The sequence below is a fragment of the Amblyraja radiata genome, chromosome 7, assembly GCF_010909765.2.
Source record: "Amblyraja radiata isolate CabotCenter1 chromosome 7, sAmbRad1.1.pri, whole genome shotgun sequence".
Classification (NCBI taxonomy): domain Eukaryota; kingdom Metazoa; phylum Chordata; class Chondrichthyes; order Rajiformes; family Rajidae; genus Amblyraja; species Amblyraja radiata.
The window spans coordinates 44,838,184-44,862,490 of NC_045962.1; the positions used below are offsets into that span (position 1 = coordinate 44,838,184).

Genomic DNA, 24,307 nt, shown 5'->3' on the forward strand with positions numbered 1-24,307 from the left:
ACAAAGACTCCTGCAGCTCAAGAAGGCAGCTCACCACCACCTTCTCAAGGGCAATTAGAGATGGGCAAACAAATGCTGGCTCACTCTGCAAAGCTCACATCCATTGAATAAATAAATTAAAAAAACTAGATGTACCCTATAATGCAAGGTGTTCTTGCTTTCTGCCACATGTAGAATAGAAGTGAGATGGTTACCACCCGATAGATTGGGTGACAGCAACGGAGACCAGGGAACAAGTGGCACACATGTCTTCTTACCTGTTCTTGATAAATGTTGCATGGCTTTACAATTAGAATAACATTTAATTAATTTTACTTGTGAAGTGCTACGGCTATAAAATTAGTTGACCCAGTGGAAGAGGGTCCTTTGATCTGCCAAAGATCCCAAATTCTTTTGAAAATCACAAGAAGAGATTGTGTTGCTCATACTCGGAAAATACTGTATTACACAGTTGCAGAAATATTCCATGGTTGTGCAATTCTTTACTCGATCAAAGTTTACTTGATCAAAGATGACAACTTCAGGCTGATGGCTTGTTCATTTTACATTCTAGCATTTTTTGACCCGCAATGATCCACTCTTTATGTATGACCACATTTAAGAGGGGGAGATGGGGATTTGCAAACCCCATCTCCCCCTCTGACCCCATGATATGGACAAGGCATTTAGTTTTATCATTATGTCTGAAGCTTTCCAGTGCATCATCTGTTTCACAAGAACAATATTCTCTAATATTATTTAGTCACCAATAAATCAAACTGCACTAGATCTACTCATGACCATCAGTCTCAGCTATGGATTGAATTATAACAACAACATGGCATTTTTGTAGGAACTTCAGCCTAATCACAAATATACACAATCTATCCTTACATCTGTTGCAGCAGACTATATCTAAATTTGTTGCCACACTTCCTACTTTATAACAATAGCTGCAGTTCTACTATTAGGTCATTATCTGCTAAATACTCTGGGATCCTTCAGATTGGGGAAAACTCGTTACAACTTTAAAGATTTCATACACTGCACAAACTTTCACTTGCTATGCAGCAAGATAGATATCCTCCTTTCCCATACAATAACATGGTGTGCTAACTTACCACTGTCACGTTTTACAGTGTCACTTGTAGATTACTTTCAATGAATCAGTCAGTGTCATCTCTCAATTCATTAAAATATATCAACTCCATCCACACATACCCTTCCCCCTACATCACATGCCTTATCCCGCCAGCAAGCCAGGTTAATCCAATCTAAAGGCAAACTCCTCGGCCATTAATTTAAAAGACAAGTAATCACATTTCAACGTGGTTTAGGCTTTACCAGATTTTGTACAGTAAGATCGAATCTTATTTCGGATGTAAGTGGAGCTAGGCAGGAACCGAAAGATACATGGGAGTCCACAGAGTTTGTCAGTTTATTTATTTTTCCCCCCACTGTCACAGTAAATCATCTGAATGAGGCTGATGAAAAGCATCTTGGAGATCAGTGTTCTTTAACTTAGGCAGATTCATTTGTTGCTTCCTGCTGCTCCCTTGACTTTTCAAAAATGCTACACATTGCCAAACTATTCGATAAAAAAACAGCAATTGGCACAATTAATCCGGGAGAACTATTCACTACTCATTAATCAAAGGTATATCTGGTTGGACCATTTTACTTTGCTGCTGGATGTGGGATGATTGGATATCACCTCAATGAATGGATAAAAAAACTTTAATGCAACCTAATTGGAAAATGTCAAAACACTACTCAAAAATATTACCCCTGAAGGCTGCTAAAATCAGTCAAAAGCAAACTTTGCCTGGAATCCAAGTTAGAGCAACAAAGATGCCAAAGGAGATGTGACTATGATGCAGGAGGTAGTGGCGTTCTTTCACAGTATCAAGGATTTGATTTGATCCTGATCTCAGGTGCTCTGTGTGCTGTCTTCCATTTGCCTCTCACCACATGGGCAGCATGGTGGCGCAGCGGTAAGGGCGGCACGGTGGCACAGTGGTAGAGTTGCTGTCTTACAGCTCCAGAGACCCGGGGTTCGATCCCAACTACGGGTGCTGTCTATACAGAGTTTGTACATTCTCCCCATGACCGTGTGGGTTTTCTTCGAGTTCTTCTGTTTCCTCCCACACTCCAAAGACATACAGGTTAATTGGCTTGGTATAAATGGAAATTGTCTCCAGTGTGTGTAGGATAGTGTTAATATTGTAATCATGTATTGTCTTTCCGTTGACTGGTTAGCACACAACAAAAGCTTTTCACTGTACCTCGGCATACCTGACAATAAACTAAACTAAAGGTGAAACCATTAGACTCAACCATAGTCATGTTCAACTTCAACAGTGATAGGTGGGAAATTCAGTGAATCAACTTAATCTAGAATGAAAAGTTCAAATCTGTGCCCATGTGACAAACCGTTGACACAAAATGCATCTGGTTCCATTCTCCTTCGGGAAAGGAAAAATGTTGTATTTCTTTAAAGATATACAACTCCATTCTTTTTACAATGGCAGGCAGTGACTAGTGGGGTACCGCAAGGCTCAGTGCTGGGACCCCAGCAATTTACGATATATATTAATGATTTGGACGAGGGAATTGAATGCAACATCTCCAAGTTTGCGGATGACACGAAGCTGGGGGGCACCACTAGCTGTGAGGAGGATGCTAGGAGGCTGCAAGGTGACTTGGATAGGCTGGGTGAGTGGGCAAATGCATGGCAGATGTAGTATAATGTGGATAAATGTGAGGTTATCCACTTTGGTGGCAAAAACAGGAAAGTAGACTATTATCTGAATGGTGGCCGATTAGGAAAGGGGGAGATGCAACGAGACCTGGGTGTCATGGAACACCAGTCATTAAAAGTAGGCATGCAGGTGCAGCAGGCAGTGAAGAAGGCGAATGGTATGTTAGCATTCATAGCAAAAGGATTTGAGTATAGGAGCAGGGAGGTTCTACTGCAGTTGTACAGGGTCTTGGTGAGACCACACCTGGAGTATTGCGTACAGTTTTGGTCTCCTAATCTGAGGAAAGACATTCTTGCCATAGAGGGAGTACAGAGAAGGTTCACCAGACTGATTCCTGGGATGTCAGGACTTTCATATGAAGAAAGACTGGATAGACTCGGTTTGTACTCGCTAGAATTTAGAAGATTGAGGGGGGATCTTATAGAAACTTACAAAATTCTTAAGGGGTTGGACAGGCTAGATGCAGGAAGATTGTTTCCGATGTTGGGGAAGTCCAGAACAAGGGGTCACAGTTTAAGGATAAGGATAATCTTTTAGGACCGAGATGAGGAAAACATTTTTCACACAGAGAGTGGTGAATCTCTGGAATTCTCTGCCACAGAAGGTAGTTGAGGCCAGTTTGTTGGCTATATTTAAGAGGGAGTTAGATGTGGCCCTTGTGGCTAAAGGGATCAGGGGGTATGGAGAGAAGGCAGGTACAGGATACTGAGTTGGATGATCAGCCATGATCATATTGAATGGCGGTGCAGGCTCGAAGGGCCGAATGGCCTACTCCTGCACCTATTTTCTATGTTTCTATGTTTCTCTTCCAAGTTTTAACATATTAACAAGGATAACACAATTCAATGGCAATTAGGGATCAGTAGTAAATGCTCATCAGCGCCTTACATCTTACAAGTCATAGTCGTGTCACACTAATATATTTTTGAAAAATCCAGTTCTACCCTGTCCCAATCTCTCTGGAAAATATTTGTAATCGATTCAACACTTCTGTATTTGCAATTACATGCCTTTCTGGAAAGTTCAGTCATAAAAGACACACCAATCACATTCTACAACATTTGTGTGCTATAACAACTGGTGTAATGCACCAACAGTATATATTTGTAGAATCAACACAAAGGGAAGAGCTATTCTCTGTGGTCAAACTAAAGAAACAAAAAAAAAAGGAAAACAATTTTTTTTTTTAAATCAGGGGGAAATTACATATTGGGTCTTGATACTCTTTCAGTAATAAAGTACCATCTGAGGCCAAGTTGCCAGTCTGAGTGTAGTTGTTGTGGTGAGACAATGTGGCACAACAGGTAAAAATAATAGAACAGCCTTAATAAAGGTATACAATATTAATACTCAAGATTGCACCAATGGTATCCCTACCCAGAACCTTATTAAAACACCTGTGTTTTTTTATCACTGATTTTAAATGCAGTTTTATCCTCTACAGTAATTTCTCCCCCTACAGTGTCTGATATTATTTCTCCAGCGCCATTATTTCTCTGCTGTTGTCACAGTGCAGATTTCCCAATAATACAGGTATTTCTTATGAGCAACTTATGTTACTTCAAATGGCATCTTCGCCCTCAATAAATCAACAATTTAATTTAATTTTATGAGAAGACCTGTGTAAATATGCCAGACCAAAGCATTCAATCGTTTCAAGTTGGAAAGTCAGCATGGAATAAACTGAATTATTCTTACACAGCCATGCTAACTGGGACATCAAAACTGCTCCCAATTAAGGGAACACTTTCATGTGTTTATTGAAAATAGGTTTATGATGTGCGGCTGGCAGGATGAAAGGTGGCCTGCACATTTAACATGTGGTTTCTGCAGGGACACAATTAGCATCAAGTGTGAGATGGACCAGGACTGAGTGACCTGGTTGTGATTGATGCAGCAGGGAGAAAAAGAGCACTAACCTGCATCTAACAAATAGTGCAAATGGCCTGCAAGTGATTGATGAGAAGAGAACAGGAGAACTTTAGACTGTATTTAACCTTTCTGTAGCTGACCCGGAGTCATTAATGGAATAGGATGCAGAGAGTTTGGCTGAGCTAACTCGTGGAGAACATATGATTGACTGACTGAGTAAAATAGAGAGGTAAAATGCAATGAATGGGATACTGTACAACACAGCTACATAAATACTTTGCTTATTCTGCCACGGTGCTTTCAACTGTCTGGACCCTAAACACCCCACATTTCTGCTACTGTCTCTCTTCCTCTATGACGACGTTGCTTAAAACATCTCTCTTTGATTCAGCTCCTAGTTACCTTCTTAATATTTGTCCTACTCTGTAGAAAATTCTGTCAAATGGTCCAATGGTGTGCCTCAAGGCACCTTACTATATTAAAAAACACTGCATAAATGCCTCATATTGGTATCACTTATCCTGTCTTGCCATAACCGTCTAAGAGCGAAATGGTTTCTTGTCCAGCGAAATACCTTAGGATATTTTAATTAAATGGGGTAAATAAATACACTATAGAAGGAAAACCATCCATTTAATCTATACTGTCATTGACTTGGAGGAAAGGAGAAGAAAGTTAAATGAGTGTTATCCTGTTTCTTGCAATCTATCTTGATTGACATGATATTGCAACAAAAAGTTAAATCTGTTAAACTAATCCTTGCTTGTATGAAGGAGCAAGTAACTGCTGTGCAGTGCAGGGCCATGTTTATACCCAAATGTGATTATTTTACTCCAATGATTAGTTTTCTCATTTCAAGGAGATAAAATTCATACCACTTTCTCAATATTGGAATAATTTACTCTTTGACCAGATCTCGATTAGAAATGTTCTAAACAAACATTTAAAAACACACAATGCAATAGTCTAATTAGCACACTCAATACCTTTGTGTACTCAACGAAACCTCAAAGGAATAAAATGTACCATTCTATGCATCTGATTAGTTTCTTTACACAATTAATTTAGCCAGATATTTCCTATATTTTAAATGTATAATGGATAAACACAACACAATATATGATAGGTGTGATTTATATACTGTGTATATATGCACACACACATATATATATATCCCTCAAGAGTACAGACCATAACAAGTTACCAGATACCCTCCAACTATTTAGCATACAAATCATGCCATACTTGATCTGTGAGTGCTCAGTCCTGAAAAAAATTGGGAAGAGGTTCCATTCCCAATTGAGATATTGCTTTCATGTGTTAAATGAAAATAGGCTTAATCTGTGAGCAGGCAGGATGAAAGGTTGCCTGCATGTTTAACATGTAATATCTACAGGGACGCAATTAGCATCGAGTGCAAGATTGAACCAGAAAGAGGATTGAACACCAAAGTGAGAAAAAACCCTACTTGAAATTTCTTAATATGCTTCCGTCTGTTCTGAGCTAGTTTGTGACCATCTACATAAATTAATCCTGCCAGGGAATAGTAAATTCTGTTTCTGTCTTCAGAGAATCGGTGAAAGACACCACTGAGCCAACTGACATTATCTTTGATTAGGATGGGGAGGTAGGGAGCTTAATGAAAGGCTCACATCCCCAGGGAAGTTCCTCCTTCAATTGGACAGCGATACTCTTTGATCTCAGTCCCCGTCCCCATAAGATCATGTGGTATAGGAGGAAGTTATTTGGTCCAGTGGGCCTTTGAGAGATCTGTTCACTTATTTTTACATTTTTTATCAAAGCCCTGTGTTGTTCACCTTTCAAATGTTTATTCAATTCACTTAATAAAGTTACCAGTTACTCTGCATCCTCTACATGTTTTTTTCCCCAGATTGTAACATAGTTTGCAGTGCAAAAAAAAGTATTCTCCTTTCCAGACACTGTTAAATTAACATCCATATTTTGGATAATCCTCCAATTGGCCAAATAACCCTCCCGTGAGATTGTAATGCAATAATTCATTTAAAACAGTTGCAGCAAGGAAGTGACAATATAAAAAACTTGGACAGGAAATTGTTACACAGCTATATATATGCAAGTACAAAAATAATGTGCAAGAAAACACTGCCTAGTCCATCAAGCATTCCACACCCACTTGCCGTTGGAGAAAAATGACTAAACACTTTCTGCGCTTATGTCTTAATGCTTTCTACACAATACATAGAATCATGTGGAAATAGCAAAATGAAGAAACCTCATCTGCTCTCTCCATCCTCCCCCTCCCCCCCACCACCCCACATGCACACGCACAAAGTCACAACCTTGGCTAAAGCCTCAGCATTGTACTGAGTTGGTGTCAGGCTTCAGGTTTCCTATCTGCCTCTTAGTTGACCATTTTTCCTTTTGGAGGGGGGGGAGGGAGGAGTGAAGTTGTCCTAGGTATTCTGGCTAATTTTCATTCCTTCCTCATTCACCATTATAATCTGGTCTCATTGATGGCTGCTTGCAAATGTACTGGTTAAACTTCCCTTGTTACAACAGTGACCACACTTTAAGATTTTAGAAGTTGTGGCAGGTAGGAAATTAATATTTTTCCTTCTTTTTCGGTACACCATAGTTTTAATTTATAAATTCCAAAGGTTTCTTATCACTTATTATTGTGCTGCCCCTGCGCTCCTCATTTCTCCCTGCCTATCTCAAATTCCAAGCACCAGTCTCAGGTTTAAATAAAAATGATTTTTTTTAAACTGTAATTACTTTTAGAACAGAGTAAAAGCTATAAAAGTCATTACTGCATGCCTGTAATTAGCATAACAATCAGCAGTTATTGCTTCGACCTGTCACAACCTGGCACAATCATTTATCGGTACGACCAGTTAGATTATGACCTCATTAGGGTCAACGTGTATTGACTTTTAACATAGGAGCTAAAGTTGAGCTCAAATCATGTGAACAATGGTTTATCTTTCAGCATTTAAATTGCCTAACTTAGGGTGAGATAAATCTTCATATTTTCCTTAAAAAAATGCCACAATAAATTTCAGCATCTTCATCTAATACATGTGATAGGAGTGGAACAGTAGATAACAATTCCTGCCTCAGTCAGGAGGTTGTGGCTTTTAACTCTTAATCTTGAGGCAGGTGTCCAAAATCTAGGATGCTGCTCCTAAAAAATAAAGGAAACCTTGCAAAATCACTGGACATCCTAAAACAGTTCATGGCCAAAGGGTATTTGAAATACAGTTACTGCTAAAAAAAAAAAATTGAGTGCTAGTTTGTGCACAGCGAGATTCCACAAACAGCAATGGATGGTTAACCAGTTTGGGGAATGCTGATGGATGGGTATTTTTTGTGTGGACATCAATGGCCATGCCAACATTTAATGACCATGCCTAATTGCTATTGAGAATGTGGTGATGGAACACCTTCTTGAACCACAGCAGTCTTTCTAGTGAAGGTAATCCATTTGTTTAAATTAGTAATGTTCCAGGATTAAGATCCAGAAATGATGAAGAGTGACGTGTTCAAGTCACAATACTGTATGAATTTGAGATGAAACTACAGTATTGTTAGACCCCTGTGACGTGTGCCTTTTTTCTCCCTGTCTTGGATTTAGGAAATATTGGACGAGAAATACTGTTGGAGTTTCCATGGTGAGTAAATGCAGTATTTTTGCTTCCTAGTACACACTACACTTTGGAGAAAGGAGAACATTCAATAGCAATCACAGGCATTAGAAACATAGAAAATAGGTGCAGGTAGGCCATTCGGCCCTTCGAGCCAGCACTGCCATTCAACATGATCATGGCTGATCATCCAAAATCAGTATCCCGTTCCTGCTTTTTCCCCATATTGCTTGATGCCGTTAGCCCTAAGAGCTATCTCTAACTCTCTCTTGAAAACATCAAGTGAATTGGCCTCCACTGCCTTCAATGGCAGAGAATTCCACAGATTCACAACTCTCTGGGTTAAAATGTTTTTTCCTCATCTCAGTCCTAAATGGCCTACCCCTTATGCTTAAAGTGTGACCCTTGGTTCTGGACTCCCCCAACATTGGGAACATTTTTCCTGCCTCTAGCCTGTCCAATCCCTTAAGAATTTTATATGTTTCTATAAGATCTCCTCTCATCCTTTTAAATTCTAGTGAATACAAGCCCAGTCGACCCATTCTTTCATCATATGTCAATCCCGCCATCCAGGGAATTAACCTGGTGAACCTATGCTGCACGCCCTCAATGGCAAGAATGTCCTTCTACAAATTAGGAGACCAAAACTGCACAAAATACTCCAGGTGTGGTCTATCCAGGGCCCTGTACAACTGCAGTAGGACTTTCTTGCTCCTAAACTCAAATCCACTCGCAATGAAGGCCTGCATGTACCTGCATGCTTACTTTCAGTGACTGATGTACAAGGACACCCAGGGGATATAGGGAGAAGGCAGATACGGGGTACTGATTGTGGATGATCAGCCATAATCACATTGAATGGCGGTGCTGGCTCGAAGGGCCGAATGGCCTACTCCTGCACCTATTGTCTATTGTCTCGTTGTAGCTCTCCTTTTCCTAATCTGACACCATTCAGATAATAATCTGCCTTCCAGTTCTTGCCACCAAAGTGGATAACCTCACCTTTATCCACATTCTACTGCATCTGCCATGCATTGCCCACTCACCCAACCTATCAAAGTCACCCTGCAGCTTCATAGCATCCTCACACTGCCACCCAGCTTTGTGTCATCTGCAAACTTGGAGATGTTACATTTAATGGTGGCACTTGGACAGATATATGAATACAAAGGGTTCAGAGGGATATGGGCTAAATGCAGGCAAATGGGACTAGCCCAGAATGCCAACTTGGTTGGCATGGACAAGATGGGCCAATCCTGTTTCCATGTTGTATAGCACTATGACTCTATATGAGTATACATGATAATAAACCAATACCACAAGAGACCACTCTACCAACATTATGACTTCGACATTGAAAGCCAGTTCTCACATACCATCCCTGAAACGGGACAAGCCTGACCGGCAATCCTTTTCATACTTTCCTTGTCTGACCTGCAATCCTTTTCTTTCCAATATATTCCCCAACACAGTTGGTAGTCATCATTGCCTGCTACTTGTATGACACTTATTAGCCCATGTCTGAATGATTTCCAGGTCTAGCAGCATGCATGAATTAGCTGCTTCATTTGCAGAGGATTTGCAAACAGAACTGAACAATGCGCATTCATTATAGAACATCCCCACTTTTAACCTTATTAGGGAAAGCAAATTATTGATGAAGTTGCTGAAGATGCTTGGACATAGCTTACTGAGCTGAAAAACTCCTGCAATGGCACATCCAATTGAGATGATTGACCTCCAATAACCACAACTATCATCCTTTGTATGAAGGATGACTCCAGATGGTAGGAATTTGCCTCTTAATTCCCATCGTTCAGTTTACCAGATATCTTTGACAACATATTCATTGAAATGTGGCCAATATCAAGTCTGAAATTGATGATGACAGTGGGGCAAATTAATCCACTTTGCTTCAAAACAATGCCGTGAGATCTTTCCTACAAGGTGGATGGAGCCTGGATTCACCCAAGTGAATAGCATTCCCTTGGTACTCCACAGAAGCTAAATCTTTACAAACAGTTCAGAGGAGGTTTATTTCTCCTTTCTTCAAACAAATCTGCACAATTTCACACTTTGATTCATATGCAGACAACACTGCAAAATCTGATTAGATTAATGAGTTAACAAAAGTGCTCAAGATGATTGGCTTTCACACTAACAAATCAAATGAGTATACTTTCTTTGTTGAGTATTGTAACTTTATCCACAAGTTCTAGAATTTGCTCTCTCAATATCCAAATCACCCATTTCAGTTCATAAAAGATTTTCAAAATCATATTAAAGAATATGGGGAATTCTAACACATTAGGCAGGTCTAATTTGTTACAACACAGAGTAAACACGTGGATATGCACTTAGCATATCTGTACTCTCCTTACGGACAGCATCCATAGTCAGGATCGATCCCAGGTCGCTGGCGCTGTGAGGCAGCAACTCTGCCGCTGTGCCACCGTGCCACGTTCTCTTTTGTATCTCTCTCTTTCTCTCTAGAGCTGACGTGGTGTCGGGGGTTATGGGGAGAACAGGAGAATGCGGTTAGGAGGGGAGACATACAGTGCATTTAGAAAATATTCAGACCCCTTAACTTTTTCCACAATTTGTTACGTTACAGCCTTATTCTAAAATGGATTAAATTCATTTTTTTAATCATCAATCTACACACAATACCCCATAAAAAAAAAGCAAAAACGGGTGTTTAGAAATTTTTGCAAAGTAATTAAAAAGAAATGACTGAAATATCACATTTACATAAGTATTCAGACCCTTTACTCAGTACTACCCAGTCAACAGAAGCACCTTTGGCAGCGATTACAGCCTCAAGTCTTCTTGGGTATGACGCTACAAGTTTGGCACACCTGTATTTGGATAATTTCCCCCATTCTTCTCTGCAGATCCTCTCAAGCTCTCAGGTTGGATGGGGAGTGTCAATGCACAGCTATTTTCAGGACCCTCCAGAGATGTTCGATCGGGTTCAAGTCCAGGCTCTGGCTGGGCCTCTCAAGGACATTCATAGACTTGTCACGAAGCCGCTCCTGCGTGCTGTCTTGGCTGTGTGCTTAGGGTTGTTGTCCTGTTGGAAAGTGAACCTCCGCCCCAGCCCGAGGTCCAGAACGCTCTGGAGCAGGGATCTCTCTGTACTTTACTCCATTCATTTTTCCCTCAGTCCTGACTAGTCTCCCAGTTCCTGCCGCTGAAAAACATCCCCACAGCATGATGCTGCCACCACCATGCTTCACCGCGATGAGCGGTGCCTGGTTTTCTCCAGATGTGTCGCTTGTCATTCAGGCTAAAGAGTTCAATCTTGGTTTCATCAGACCAGAGAATCTTGTTTCTCATGGTCTGAGAGTCCTTTAGGTGCCTTTTGGCAAACTCCAAGCGGGTTGTCATGTGCATGTTACTGAAGAGTGGCTTCCGTCTGGCCACTCTACCATAAAGGCCTGATTGGTGGAGTGCTGCAGATATAGTTGTCCTTCTGGAAGGTTCTCCCATCTCCACAGAGGAACTCTGGAGCTCTGTCAGAGTGACCATCGGGTTCTTGGTCACTTCCCTGACCAAGGCCCTTCTCCCCTGATTGCTCAGTTTGGCCGGGTTGCCAGCTCTATGAAGAGTCCTGGTGGTTCAAAAGTTCTTCCATTTAAGAATGACGGAGGCCACTGTGCTCTTCGGGACCTGCAATGCTGCAGAAATTGTTTTATACCCTTCCCCAGATCTGTGTCTCCGCACAATCTTGTCTCGGAGGACTACGGACAATTGCTTCGTCTTCATGGCTTGGTTTTTGCTCTGACATGCACTGTCAACTGTGGGACCTTATATAGACAGGTGTGTGCCTTTCCAAATCATGTCCAATCAATTTAATTTACCACTGGTGGACTCTAATCAAGTTGTAGAAACATCTCAAGGATAATCAATAGAAACAGGATAAACCTAAGCTCAATTTTGAGTGTCAGCAAAGGGTCTGAATACTCATGTAAATGTGGTATTTCAGTTATTTCTTTTTAATTACTTTGTAAAAATTTCTAAACACCTGTTTTTGTTTCTTCATTCTGGGATATTGTGTGTAGATTGATGATAAAAAAAAAGGAATTTAATCCATTTTAAAATAAGGCTGTAACGTAACAAAATGTGGATAAAGTGAAGGGGTCTGAATACTTTCTGAATGCACTGTAGATCAGCCATGATTGAATGGCGTAGACTTGATGGGCCGAATGGCCTAATTCTGCTTTCATCACTTTATGACCTTAGAGTAGGAGGCAAATTCTCCTTGGGTAAGATATTATTTTAAAGCCTTTCAGTTAGAATGATCTAAAAGGCACTGCCAGAAAGGATAGTGTACACAGATTCACTAGTGCTCAATTTTTAAAATTTGTCATTGCCTTGAATATACTCAATAATTGAGCATTCTTCTCAAATAATGGCTAAACTACAATGCCTGTGTAGGGAAATGTCTCCCTATTTCACTCCAAAAATGCCATTGCCTTGTTCTACATCCTCCTATTAAAGAAACACATGTTAATGTCAAGCCTGTCATTCTTTTAGAAACCAAAGGTTACTTCACAATATTCTAAACCTTTCTGAGTAGAAGCTAATCTTAGTCAATCTCTCGTCTCTCAGTTACCAATCTGATATATTTTTTGTCCTGACATATATCTTTGCCTGCCCAGTGCTTTAGAAGTAGTTCAGCAATGCCCTATACAACAGTAGATGGACTTCTGCACTCCAAATCACTTGCAATAAAGGCGAACAGATTGCTGCATTACTAATTGCTTGCTGTACTTTATTTTGCTGCATGTATAGATTGCACGAACAAACCTTTTCCAGTGTCACTGCTCCATTTTGTCTGACTGGAATGGTTTGACATTTCAGACAGGCAGTCATATTCCCCAAAAGGGGGAGTTTGGTTTTTCAGGTGGGAGGTAGTTATTTCTCAAAAGTATTATCGCTTTTAATTTGGAGTAAGGGATTGGAGGACGGGGGTTATTTATGGAAATCATAGGGTAAAGATTTATATTATTTCACGGTTTAAAAGTCTTTCTCCAATTCTAATCTATTTGGAGAACTTAAATAATAAAATTGACAGATCCACAGGTGCTGTCATTAGAAAACTGTCCCTCAGGCATTGGACCCTAAGTTATTATTACTTCAGTGTGCTGACTCACTCACATAGCTCATTTGGAATGAAGCTGGTGACATTTCAGTTGTTTTTAAAAGCTAACGCTGTGAAGAATTTTTCATGTACACCAACAACAATCGCATTACCCTGGCATCACTCCCACACGGCGAAATATCACAAGAGCTTCACAGTCGAGTAGTGAAAGACAGCAATAGGGATAGAGCAGGTGGCATGAGTGCCAGGGGGTGTGAGCACTTGAGCAACAAATTTCCTCTTGGTGTGAAAATATGGTTCCCAGCATCACTTCCAATTGGATAAATCAGAACATAATGTGTAAAATTAAATCAAATCATGCACTGAAAATCCAAAGAAAAAATACCTAAGCATAGCTCCAAATCCTTTCTTCTTGGCTTTCTTTTCTTGACTCTCATTTTCCTTCTTTTTGTCCTTTCCTTTTGCTTTCACCTTTTTTTTCTTCTCTTTCTTCTTTTTCCCTTTTTTCGTCTTACTATCAGAGCTCTCCACATCTTCAAGCTCAGCGGTCCCCTGCAAAGCAGATTCACTGCCCGGGGTCTCATGGCCTGACTGAGAACTGTCTTCAGAATCTGCTGTAGGTACATGAAAAGATATAACTGTGACAAAAATAACTCAATTGTGTAAAGCCATTCTTAATTTATTATTTTAAACATTGCATTTTGAACACTTTTGTGGTTTTCCACCACTTGCTTTTTCCAATGCATCCAAATACAACCTTAAATTAAGTTTCTTGCATTAATATCTTGAGACCAATTATTAAGAATCAGTGGTAGACAGTGCTACATGGGACTTCCATTTCCATGTTTGTCAGCTATAAGGCTATGGGCTTGATCTCTATTCTTAAGTCTTTGATACATGATGTTTACTTTACCATTGTGGTACGGTTGGAAAGCTGTGCATTTTCTTGGCTGAAACCAAGGGGATGTTGTCATCACTATCTCAAGTGGCACATCTTCAATGTAGAGCAAGACCACCCTTCCTGGAGTTCTGAACAAATATATGCCAAATATCACTAAACATAAAGATTCTGTCGTTATCTGAAACGTCACCCATTCCTTCTCTCCAGAGATGCTACCATCAGCTATCCATGTTCTCCAGAGATGCTGCCTGACCCACAGAGTTATTCCAGCACTTTGTGTCCTTTTGTGTAAACCAACATTTACAATACCTTGCATCTACAGACAACTCAGTTAAACTGGACTTGGAGCAATGAACTGAATAACTGAGACTGTAGATAAGAATTTAAACTAATACTGGGCTCAAGGATTCTTCTGGGGGAAAATCTAGAAATTTAAAGAGAAAGAGACAAGGGTACAATGTAGTTAAGTGGGGCGTTAATAACAAGGGAGGGAGCTGAGTGCACCTCCGATTAATCAGAGGGGCTGATATCGACATATAGATTGGACACAGACCAAATGAGCAGTAACAGTGTGAAGGACAAATTCATCAAGTTACAAGACAGTCGTCTGAATAAGTGTGTTGAAGAACCAATGGATATTTATTTTATCAAGTGTACCTACTTTTGTATAATAAGAAAAGGTCAATTGATGATTATTTATTTCCATTATTTTATGCTTTTCAGATTTCCAGTATCTGCAGTTTTTTAATATTTGCCCGGCAAGCAACGGCCAAGACCACTGGCTCGACACCTTGGACCGGCGACACACTCGAAGACGGTGGACCCACTGGAAAGCCCGGCTCGCCACCGCGAACTTGGCCCCGAGCTACTGGTGTCAACGAGACCAGAGAGCGAGGGGGTACCTGCGAACGAGGTGGATTGTGGAGAGACAGGTGGATGGTCAAGAGTGTAAGGGGATCCGCATTGCCGAGAGGTACCTGACGGGGCCACCAAAAACAAAGGGGGGAACGTGGTGGGTGGACGCCATGATCGAAGGGGGACCCAGCCTGTTCCTGGTGGAGCGACAGGCCTGGTTCACTGCTGCGAACAGAAGATAAAACTGTTCAGTAACTGTCAGCGCCTGAAGCATGGTGACTCTTGTGTACTGCCTAGGTGAGGTCTGCTGTTTGATCTTAACGGGTTGCATGCAAAACAAAGCATTTCACTGTACTAGCTACATATGACAATAAAGTATCATTGAATTGATTAATAACCTTAAGTGTCCTTTAAGGAACAGCAATCATAAAATGATTTAGACCAGAAAAAACATACTGCCATGGAGTCGGGATTCGTTAATGAACAAAGAATACAAATAAAGAATTCTTATACAGTTTGGGAGACTGAGGGTACCACTAGGAACAGCTATTCAGTTTATATCATTGATTTGGATAAAGAGGTGTGATAAATCTTAATTTCCTGATGATACAGGTGGGGTAGCTCTGTAGGTTGAGGAATTGCAGACCGGCTCCCAGTGGATTTGAGGTGGCTAAGTGAGTGGACGTGGACATGCAAATGGAATGTTACATGGGAAAAATGTGAGATAACCCACTCCGATGCACAAAAGTTAAAATATTAATTGTTGAACGATTGAAAAGCATTGCTGTTGAAAAGGACCTTGGTATCCTTAAACATAAATCACTGAAAGTTAATGTGCAGAAAGAGTAGGTAATTAATGGTCCATCCGCATATATTGTAGCAGGATCTGAGTACATAAATAAATACATCTTCCTGCAATTATATAGGGCCCTGGTGAAACCGCACCTGGAATTTTGTGAACAGATCTGGTCTCACTTCCTAAGGAAGGAAATACTGTTGCAGAGTGAGTGCTATAAGATGGATTCCTGGAATGGGAAAAACTGCATCAAAAGATATAAGCAAACTGTGCATATCCTATTGCATTTGGAAGAATGAAAGGTGATCTCATTGAAATAAAATTATTAGGGGATTTGGCAGGGTAGGCACAAGGGTGACATTTCTCCACTTCCGCAATGTCCAGAGATGGCGTTTTCAGTCCCAAAATAAGAAATTGTCTATTCAGGACTAAGTTGTGAATGCTGATTTTCAGTTCTGATATTCGGAAGACTTATCATATGAGACTGCTATACAAGATAGGAGCCCATGATATTAGATGCATGGTTCCAGAATAGATAGAAGATTGGCTAATGGGCAAAAGGTATAGAGTGGGAATAAAGGGGGGCTTTGACTAGTGGTGTTCCGCAGGGGTCGATGTTGGATCCACTACTTTTCACATTGTGTGTAATGATCTGGATGAGGGAACTGATGGCTTTGAGGCCAAGTTTGCGAATGATACAACAGTAGGTAGAGGGCAGATAGTGTTGAGGAAGCAGGGAGGCTGCAGAAGGACGGACCGGTTTGAAGAGTGGGCAAAGAAGTGGCAAATGCATAGCAAAGTGTATGGGCATGCACTTTCGTAGATTAAATATAGGTGGAGACTACTTTCTAAATGGGGAGAGCATATTCAAGAGGACTAGAATATAAAAGCAAGAATGTAATGCTGAGGCGTTATCAGGCACGGGTGAGGCCACATTTGGAATATTGTGAATAGTTTTGGGCCCCACATCTGAGAAAGGAAGTGCTGGCTTTGGAGAGGGTTCAAATAAGATTTTCGAGAATGACCCTGGAGTTGATTGGGTTAAAGTGTGAGGAGCATTTGAAGTCTCTGGGCCTGTACTCACTGGAGTTTAGAAGGATAAGGGGGGGGGGGGGGTCATTGAAATCTACTGGATAATGAAAGGCCCAGAAAGAGTGGACATGGAAAATATGTTTCCGGTAGTGGGAGAGTCTAGAACATAAGGGGACAGCCTCAGAATAAAAATACATACTTTCAGAATGGAGAGGAGGAGGAATTTCATTTGCCGGAGGGTGGTGAATCTGTGAAATTCATTGTCACAGATGGTTGTGGAGGCCAAGTCATTGGGTATTTTTAAGGCAGAGGTTTATAGATTCTTGATTAGTAAGAGTGTCAAAGGTTACAGGAGAAGAGAGGAGAATGGGGTTGAGAGGGAAAAATAGATGAACCATGGCTGAATGGCAGATAGGCTGAATGGCCTAATGGCTGAATGGCCTAATTCTGCTAAATCTGCCATGGTTTTATAGAAAAGAAAATTCTTCAACATTGTCACCATGTAGTGAATCTTTAGAATTCATTAACTAAGAGGGCTGTGGAGACTCAGTTCTGAGTACATCCAAGACATTAAGAAATGTATTTAACTGGCACTGTTAATCTTCAGCTGAAAATTAATTTCAATTTATAACACAATTTTAATCTTCACTTTTTTATTTTCAATGAAGATTCCAACTTTGGTATGGCTGATGGTGACAGGAATGGGCCATTGTGTGGAAAGAACAAGCTTGCCAATGGTCAGTTTGACTATTCAGTTAGACTGTGTAATCTGTATCTTCACCCCATTTGCCTTCCTTAGTTCCATATCTCTTAATACCCTTGCCTAACAAGAATCTATCCATCTCAGTATTGAAATTTGCAAAACATTCACAACTTAATTGGCTTTTGGCAGAGGTGATTTACGTTTCCAGTCATTTTAGTAAAGTGCTTTTGGTACATGATCCAAACACCCCAACTCTAATATTAAGGCTGTGTTATACCCATTGATCAGGGCTGCTCATAGCTTCCCTATTTAAGTTTGATTAACAATTACTGATTATAAATTCCAGTGCAGTAAAATGGTCCCTGCAGCAGTGCACTAATCACTTCTTACTGCAAATTTCAGTTGTGCCAAGACTTAAGGCTACACACACCATTGCAAGAATGTTGTGGATGTTCTTTATTAAAAATGTGTCATCTGGGACTTTGTGAGGGATTGGGCTGGCGTAAAGAGATACAAAGCTGTCAGTCGACAGGATAATTGAGGTCTGGAATCAGCGAGCAAGTTTAAGTGGCTGAATGTGGTGGAGTCATCCACAATAATACAATAACTACGTGAGCTTGGCCAATTGTGCAACTTCAGTATTGAATTAACCTACCGACCTGCACATCTTTGGGATATGGAAGGAAATCAGAGCACCCTGGGGAAATGCACGGGTTGTAGGGAGAACGAGTTATTTCCACAAAGAAAGCACCGAAGTTCAGGACTGTACTCGAGTCTCTGGCATCTGAGGCAACTTTACAAGCTATGCCACTGTGTCGTTCAAAGTCAATGTTGTGTTGGTGGGAAAACAAACTCAGACCTCCAAGGGGACATCGAACAATTCATCATGTGATAATGGCCACAATGCATGCATTGCAGGAATTTAAATGTAACTGATTTAGGAGAAGTATATTGAACTCATTTCTTGATGGGGATTTTTGAGTTTCCTGTGGCGGTGGTGGAGCCTCGGTGGTGGCAGTGGGGCCTTGCGGGTCGGCCCACGGTCGGCGGTCGATGAGGGCGCGGAGAACCACCTTGAGTGGGGGAGGGGGAAGAACAATGGAGGACCCGGCATGGGTGGACTGCCGTGAGTGAAGGGGAAGAACAATGAACAAGGTATGACCGCATGGGAGGGGGGGAGATAACAAAGGAAGAGCTGGCGGAGGTACTTTGTAACTTTGTCAGCCCCGTTTATATGGCGACTATTTGCTTATCTTAGGTATGCAAGCAAAGAATTTCACATGGGACAATAAAGTATTCCATTCCATTGTTGTGCTTCATGATTACTGGAGGTGAGGGGGGGGGGGGGGGGGGGGGGGGGGGGGGTGGTGAGACCACACCTGGAGTATTGCGTACAGTTTTGGTCTCCTAATATGAGGAAATACATTCTTGCCATAGAGGGAGTACAGAGAAGGTTCACCAGACTGATTCCTGGGATGTCAGGACTTTCATATGAAGAAAGACTGGATAGACTCGGCTTGTACTCGCTAGAATTTAGAAGATTGAGGGGGGATCTTATAGAAACTTACAAAATTCTTAAGGGGTTGGACAGGCTAGATGCAGGATGATTGTTCCCGATGTTGGGGAAGTCCAGAACAAGGGGTCACAGTTTAAGGATAAGGGGGAAGTCTTTTAGGACCGAGATGAGAAAAACATATTTTCACACAGAGTGAATCTCTGGAATTCTCTGCCACAGAAGGTAGTTGAGGCCAGTTCATTGGCTATATTTAAGAGGGAGTTAGATGTGGCCCTTGTGGCTAAGGGGATCAGGGGGTATGGAGAGAAGGCAGGTACGGGATACTGAGTTGGATGATCAGCCATGATCATATTTAATGGCGGTGCAGGTTCGAAGGGCCGAATGGCTTACACCTGGATCTATTTTCCATGTTTCTATGTTTCAGTGATCTGTGGAAGGATAAATATTGTCCAGGACAGTAGTCTTTGAAAAATGAGGCTGAACTGTCTGTCTCTGCTCTATTTTCAAACCTCTCTATGGGGCTTGACCCACAGCCTACTGATACAATCGTCACAGGGTTTTATTTGGTGCTTGTCACAAAGTCACAGGGGAAAACATATACGCATCAACACTCGTGCAGGGATGTTGCACTGTGGTTTGTAATACATGGAGTTTGTGGTGGGCAACCACAATGAGTTTTTGATTGAAAATCTATTAGCCTGACATGTGTCAGTTCACCATCTGCCAAGCTACATATCTAACAAGGAGTGAAAGATTGATGTTTGTCATGTTTAAAGTATGACAAGCAGATCACCTCAAGGAAAGAAATAGTGTGCATTCCTCAGTTGTTATTTTTTCCCCATTGTCAATCAGGGGAATCATAGAGCTACATGTCCATTTCTCATAATCAATATATAAATTACTAGATCAGGTGCAGACCCATTGGGCCCCTATCCCAAGGCAATATTCCACCACTGACCCATAGCCCCCAACTGCGCAGGAGCGGCTGAGGGGTTCCCGTTGTGACGCCAGAGATCCCCGTTGTGACGCGAGTCACGGCAACCCTCCATCAACTGTGCCTCACCATCACTCTTCCTAAACCTATCCTCCTCCATTCCCCCTCATCCCCAACATACCCTCCACCTCCTCTTCACCAGGACAATGATGAGTAAGGTGGTCAAAAATTGTAGAGCTATCGTGTACCGTTTTGGCGGGGGGGGGGGGGGTCGATATCATGCACACAAACAAACAAGGTGTGAGTTTTAGTAATATAAAACGTCGCCTATTTCCTTTGCTCCATAGATGCTGCCTCACCCGCTGAGTTTCTCCAGCATTTTTTTCTACGGTCAGAAAACATTGGTAACTTTGGGAATAAAGTTTAATTACATGAGGTGAACTTCCCTGCTCTTCTTCAAAATATCATAATTACATATTCAGGTAAATCATCTATTTTTAAAATTAACCACCCAACAAATAAAATAGCAAATTTGTTGATGAAAGTGAGTAAAACTAATTACATTTTAAGCATCTCTAAATATTCTTCACAATGCAATATCATTTGTGACCTCTCCCTTCAATACTTGTTATTTTGTGGTAATGGTATTGTCCAAACAGTGCATAAATAATTTAGGTATCTGTAATGGAAGGGCACTGACATGGGATTTATATTTCCACAATAGCTTTTACTTGGCCTCACAAGTGGGAATAACAATCCTATTTCCTTCTCATCCAGATTGTTTTCTGATTATAATAACTGTCGGAGCTTTATAAATAAGTAATTGGGTTTGTTTATATGCTATTCTAAAGAGGTGCATTACGAACTCAGAGGAACATTTAATATTCTCATTTATATCACGCAATCCCCCTCGTCACCCCTCTACAGCGGCACCTAACAATGCTTGTTGTAAATTGTTTTAATGTAGGTACAACCTGCTGAAGGGGTTTCTGAGCCACAGATGCGATTGCTGTCATCCACAGGCCACAGAGCTAAATATGAGCCTTGAGCTTTGCAACCTGAACATGTATCAGGAATTCCAAAGGCTTTCTATTTTGTATTATTAACGGGTCGCCATAAACCAACGGATTCAATCCCACAGCCATAATCAAGTTGGAAAACACAAGGGACTGTACTCGTGACCAACAAGCCAAATTCTTTTTTAGGTGGTCTTTAGAGGTGGTCTTTGCAGGAGAATCAAACATACAGTACAAAAAAGTTTAAAGACTAATGGAAGGTTCCTCGTCATCTTAAGGGGCTTAAATTCAAAGTGTGGGTGGAAATTATGCTTGAATTGTATGGTGATAGTTCCAAAACACTATTGCCCTTGGTAATCAATTCAACATTTCAAAACTTAGATTGATAACCTGTTGGTGAAATAGTTCATGAAACCAAGGAGTCAAATGGAGTGGAGGTACGGATCAGCCATCAGACCTTATTGACTGGCAGGTTGACGGGCTGAATGGCTTCCTACTTCTCTACATCATGTTGAACCAACCAACAGTCATAAGCGGCGAGTTAAAATAACAGAATCAATTCTGTTTTTCAAAAAAGAACCATAGTATATATAGAATAAGGAAAGAATTCTGCTAAATCATAAACCACAAAAAAAAAAATCACTTTATGTTATCTCTGCTACAAAAAATTAATTTGCTGTGACCTTGTCTGCAGATATAAAAAAATTAATAATAGCAATGTGTAGCTGAAGTCATCGTGTCTGTCATATAAACAAATGTTGGCTATTACACCACAAGCGGTTTATTATTGGAATGATTTTCATGAATATTGAAAACCGACAACTCAAAAGAAATGAAACTGCTCATGAGATACCAGTTCCTTCTCATGCGTGAAATAAGCCAGTAATCAACTGCTAGCTATATGAGGAGGAAAGGAATGGTAAGATAAACCATGTCTATAGTCCTGTCTTCAGTGAGCCAAAGTACCTTTGTGATATATCACTTGCCATCTCAATAGCATAAAGATTTAGCTCTGCTACTGAAAAATAGCTTTCATATTAAAATATATCAAAAAAAATTACAGGAAAATTAATTATGAATTATACCCGATTTGCAAACCATCTTTGGTAACCCTTGAGCCTGATCCAAATGTGACTTTCAAACCCTGTTACAAAACTTTTCGTCAAAAGCTAACTTGCAAATTTTCACTGGTATTCAAGTGTAGCTGGAGAAATTCACCCTCAGATTGGAAGTGCTGAACCTGCAATATGGTAACATCTGTGAGCAATAGCTCACTACCAAAATTCAAATCTACCTGCTTCAATGGAGCTAAATTTCAGTAGGGGAGAACGATGTGCAGATTTTTGTGTTTGGTGCTACTAATCAGAGGACAAATTTCTAAGTAACAGCATTTTATTGCACTGAAATGTTTTAAAGCACATTACACAGTGAATTATTTTATGACTGCAAAGACTACCATTATACAGATAAATGAGGCAGGCAAGTTGCCTTCGCTAATGTCCCATAAATAACAAGATGGAATGACCAGATAATTATCACACTCCCCTGCGGAAAGGTTTGCAGGGCATTGGGAGAATCATACTGCAGAAAGGGAGGTCACTCGGCCCATAGTGTTGGTGCCAGCTCAGCAAAGAAGCTGGCAATTGGTTCCACTGGCTGGTCTTTCCACTTAGGCATGAAAAGGCATTATTTTATATATCGCACTGAACTAGCTTCTACCCCACTTTCAGGCAATGCACTCCAAATCATAGTAATTATTAACCTGTTGAGAAGAATTATTTACAACATTAAACCTTCCCACAACCCTATCTTTAATCGCTTCATAAATTGAAATTTCCGTTTTGCTAGATCTCCTCAGAACCCTCTCCAAGGACCCCATATCCCAGAATGGGCACTATTTACTCAATGAGGCATAACCATTGACTCATAATGGTTTGCCACAAGTCCCTTGCCTTTGTACTCTATGTCTCTCTATTAACAAACACAGGGGACTTGAATGTTTTATAAATAAACTTATGGACGTCCTTCAGAAATTCTTATTTGTGAAACGCAAGTCTCCCTGCTCCTTTGCCATTTTGAACATTTCACCATTTAGTTTGTACTGCTTTGCTTCATTTTCAATTCTGAAGTATATCAGTGCACTCTTTTCTCTTACTGGGACATTCACTGACATTGTAGAATTCACCAATACAGGCAAATAGGACAATGTCAGGGTTATAAAAAGGGCATTAATGCACTGAAGAAAGTGCAAAAAGCATTTACAAGATGATACTAGATCTTCATTATTATACCTGAGAGTCAAGGATGAATAAATTAGCAGTCTTAACTTGCAAAAAGCAGAGACCTCATGGAGACTTGTGAAATTATGAAATATTATGAAAGGGGAGACACAAGTAGAGCATTTCCAATCCAAAGGAAGCTAAAATAAAGGCCATCGATATAGATTGTTATAGACACAAAATGTTGGAGTAACTCAGTGGGTGAGGCAGCATCTCTGGAGAGAACGATTGGGCAACGTTTCGGATCGAGACCCTTCTTCAGTCTGCAGTTCCAGGTCTTCAACCTGAACTCCAGCATCTGCAGTTCTTTCTTACAGATATAGATTGTTATCAAGAAATCAAAATAGGTCACTCAGAAGAAAATCTTATCCGACAGTTTGTGAGTGTGAAACAAAATACCGTAGAGCGCAGTTATGGTGCATTTAAAGGGTAGTTACATAAGGATACAAGGAAGAAGGGAATAGTGAATCATACTAATGGAATTGGACAAGGAAGATAAACAATTACTCTTACAGAGCACAAATGGCATTGTGTTCAATGGTCTACTTGGCCCATCGGTCTGCTATGTAATCTGTGTGGTCCATTTTGTGTAGTTTTAAGGTTTAACATATTTGAAGCATTACAGACCCCCCCCAACCCTTCCCCCCCCCCCCGCTCTTCTTCTTGCTTCATGTCCAAATAGCGGCAGTGGAAGGTGAAGGGGAAAGTTGTTGACTGTGAACGGTCCGCAAACTCATCACCTGTACTCTTAGAAAGCATCCTAAAGCTCCGTGAACGGCTTGGGAAGCAGGACATGGTGACCTCGACTCACAGAAGTGGAGGAGGAGTGGCTGCTGGAGGCAGGTCGCATGGTTGCAATATTTGTGGATCATGAGGTTGAGGAAGGCGGCCGCCCGCGGAAGGCCCTGCAACATCTGGGCGAGGTTGTG

At 40.9% G+C, this 24,307-nt stretch overlaps 1 protein-coding gene across 2 annotated transcripts in view; it reads right to left on the reverse strand.

Moving 5' to 3' along the window:
* The window catches only part of pard3b (par-3 family cell polarity regulator beta), a 1,048,449-nt gene that overhangs the window by 381,881 nt on the left and 642,261 nt on the right, over positions 1 to 24,307 (reverse strand). Inside the window, exon 18 of one of the 2 annotated variants that reach the window (XM_033024356.1) lies at positions 13,732 to 13,957. In XM_033024356.1, coding sequence (XP_032880247.1) covers positions 13,732 to 13,957 — 226 coding nt within the window. Of the gene's footprint in view, positions 1 to 13,731; positions 13,961 to 24,307 lie in introns of both variants that reach the window. The other variant, XM_033024355.1, reaches the window with a different exon arrangement.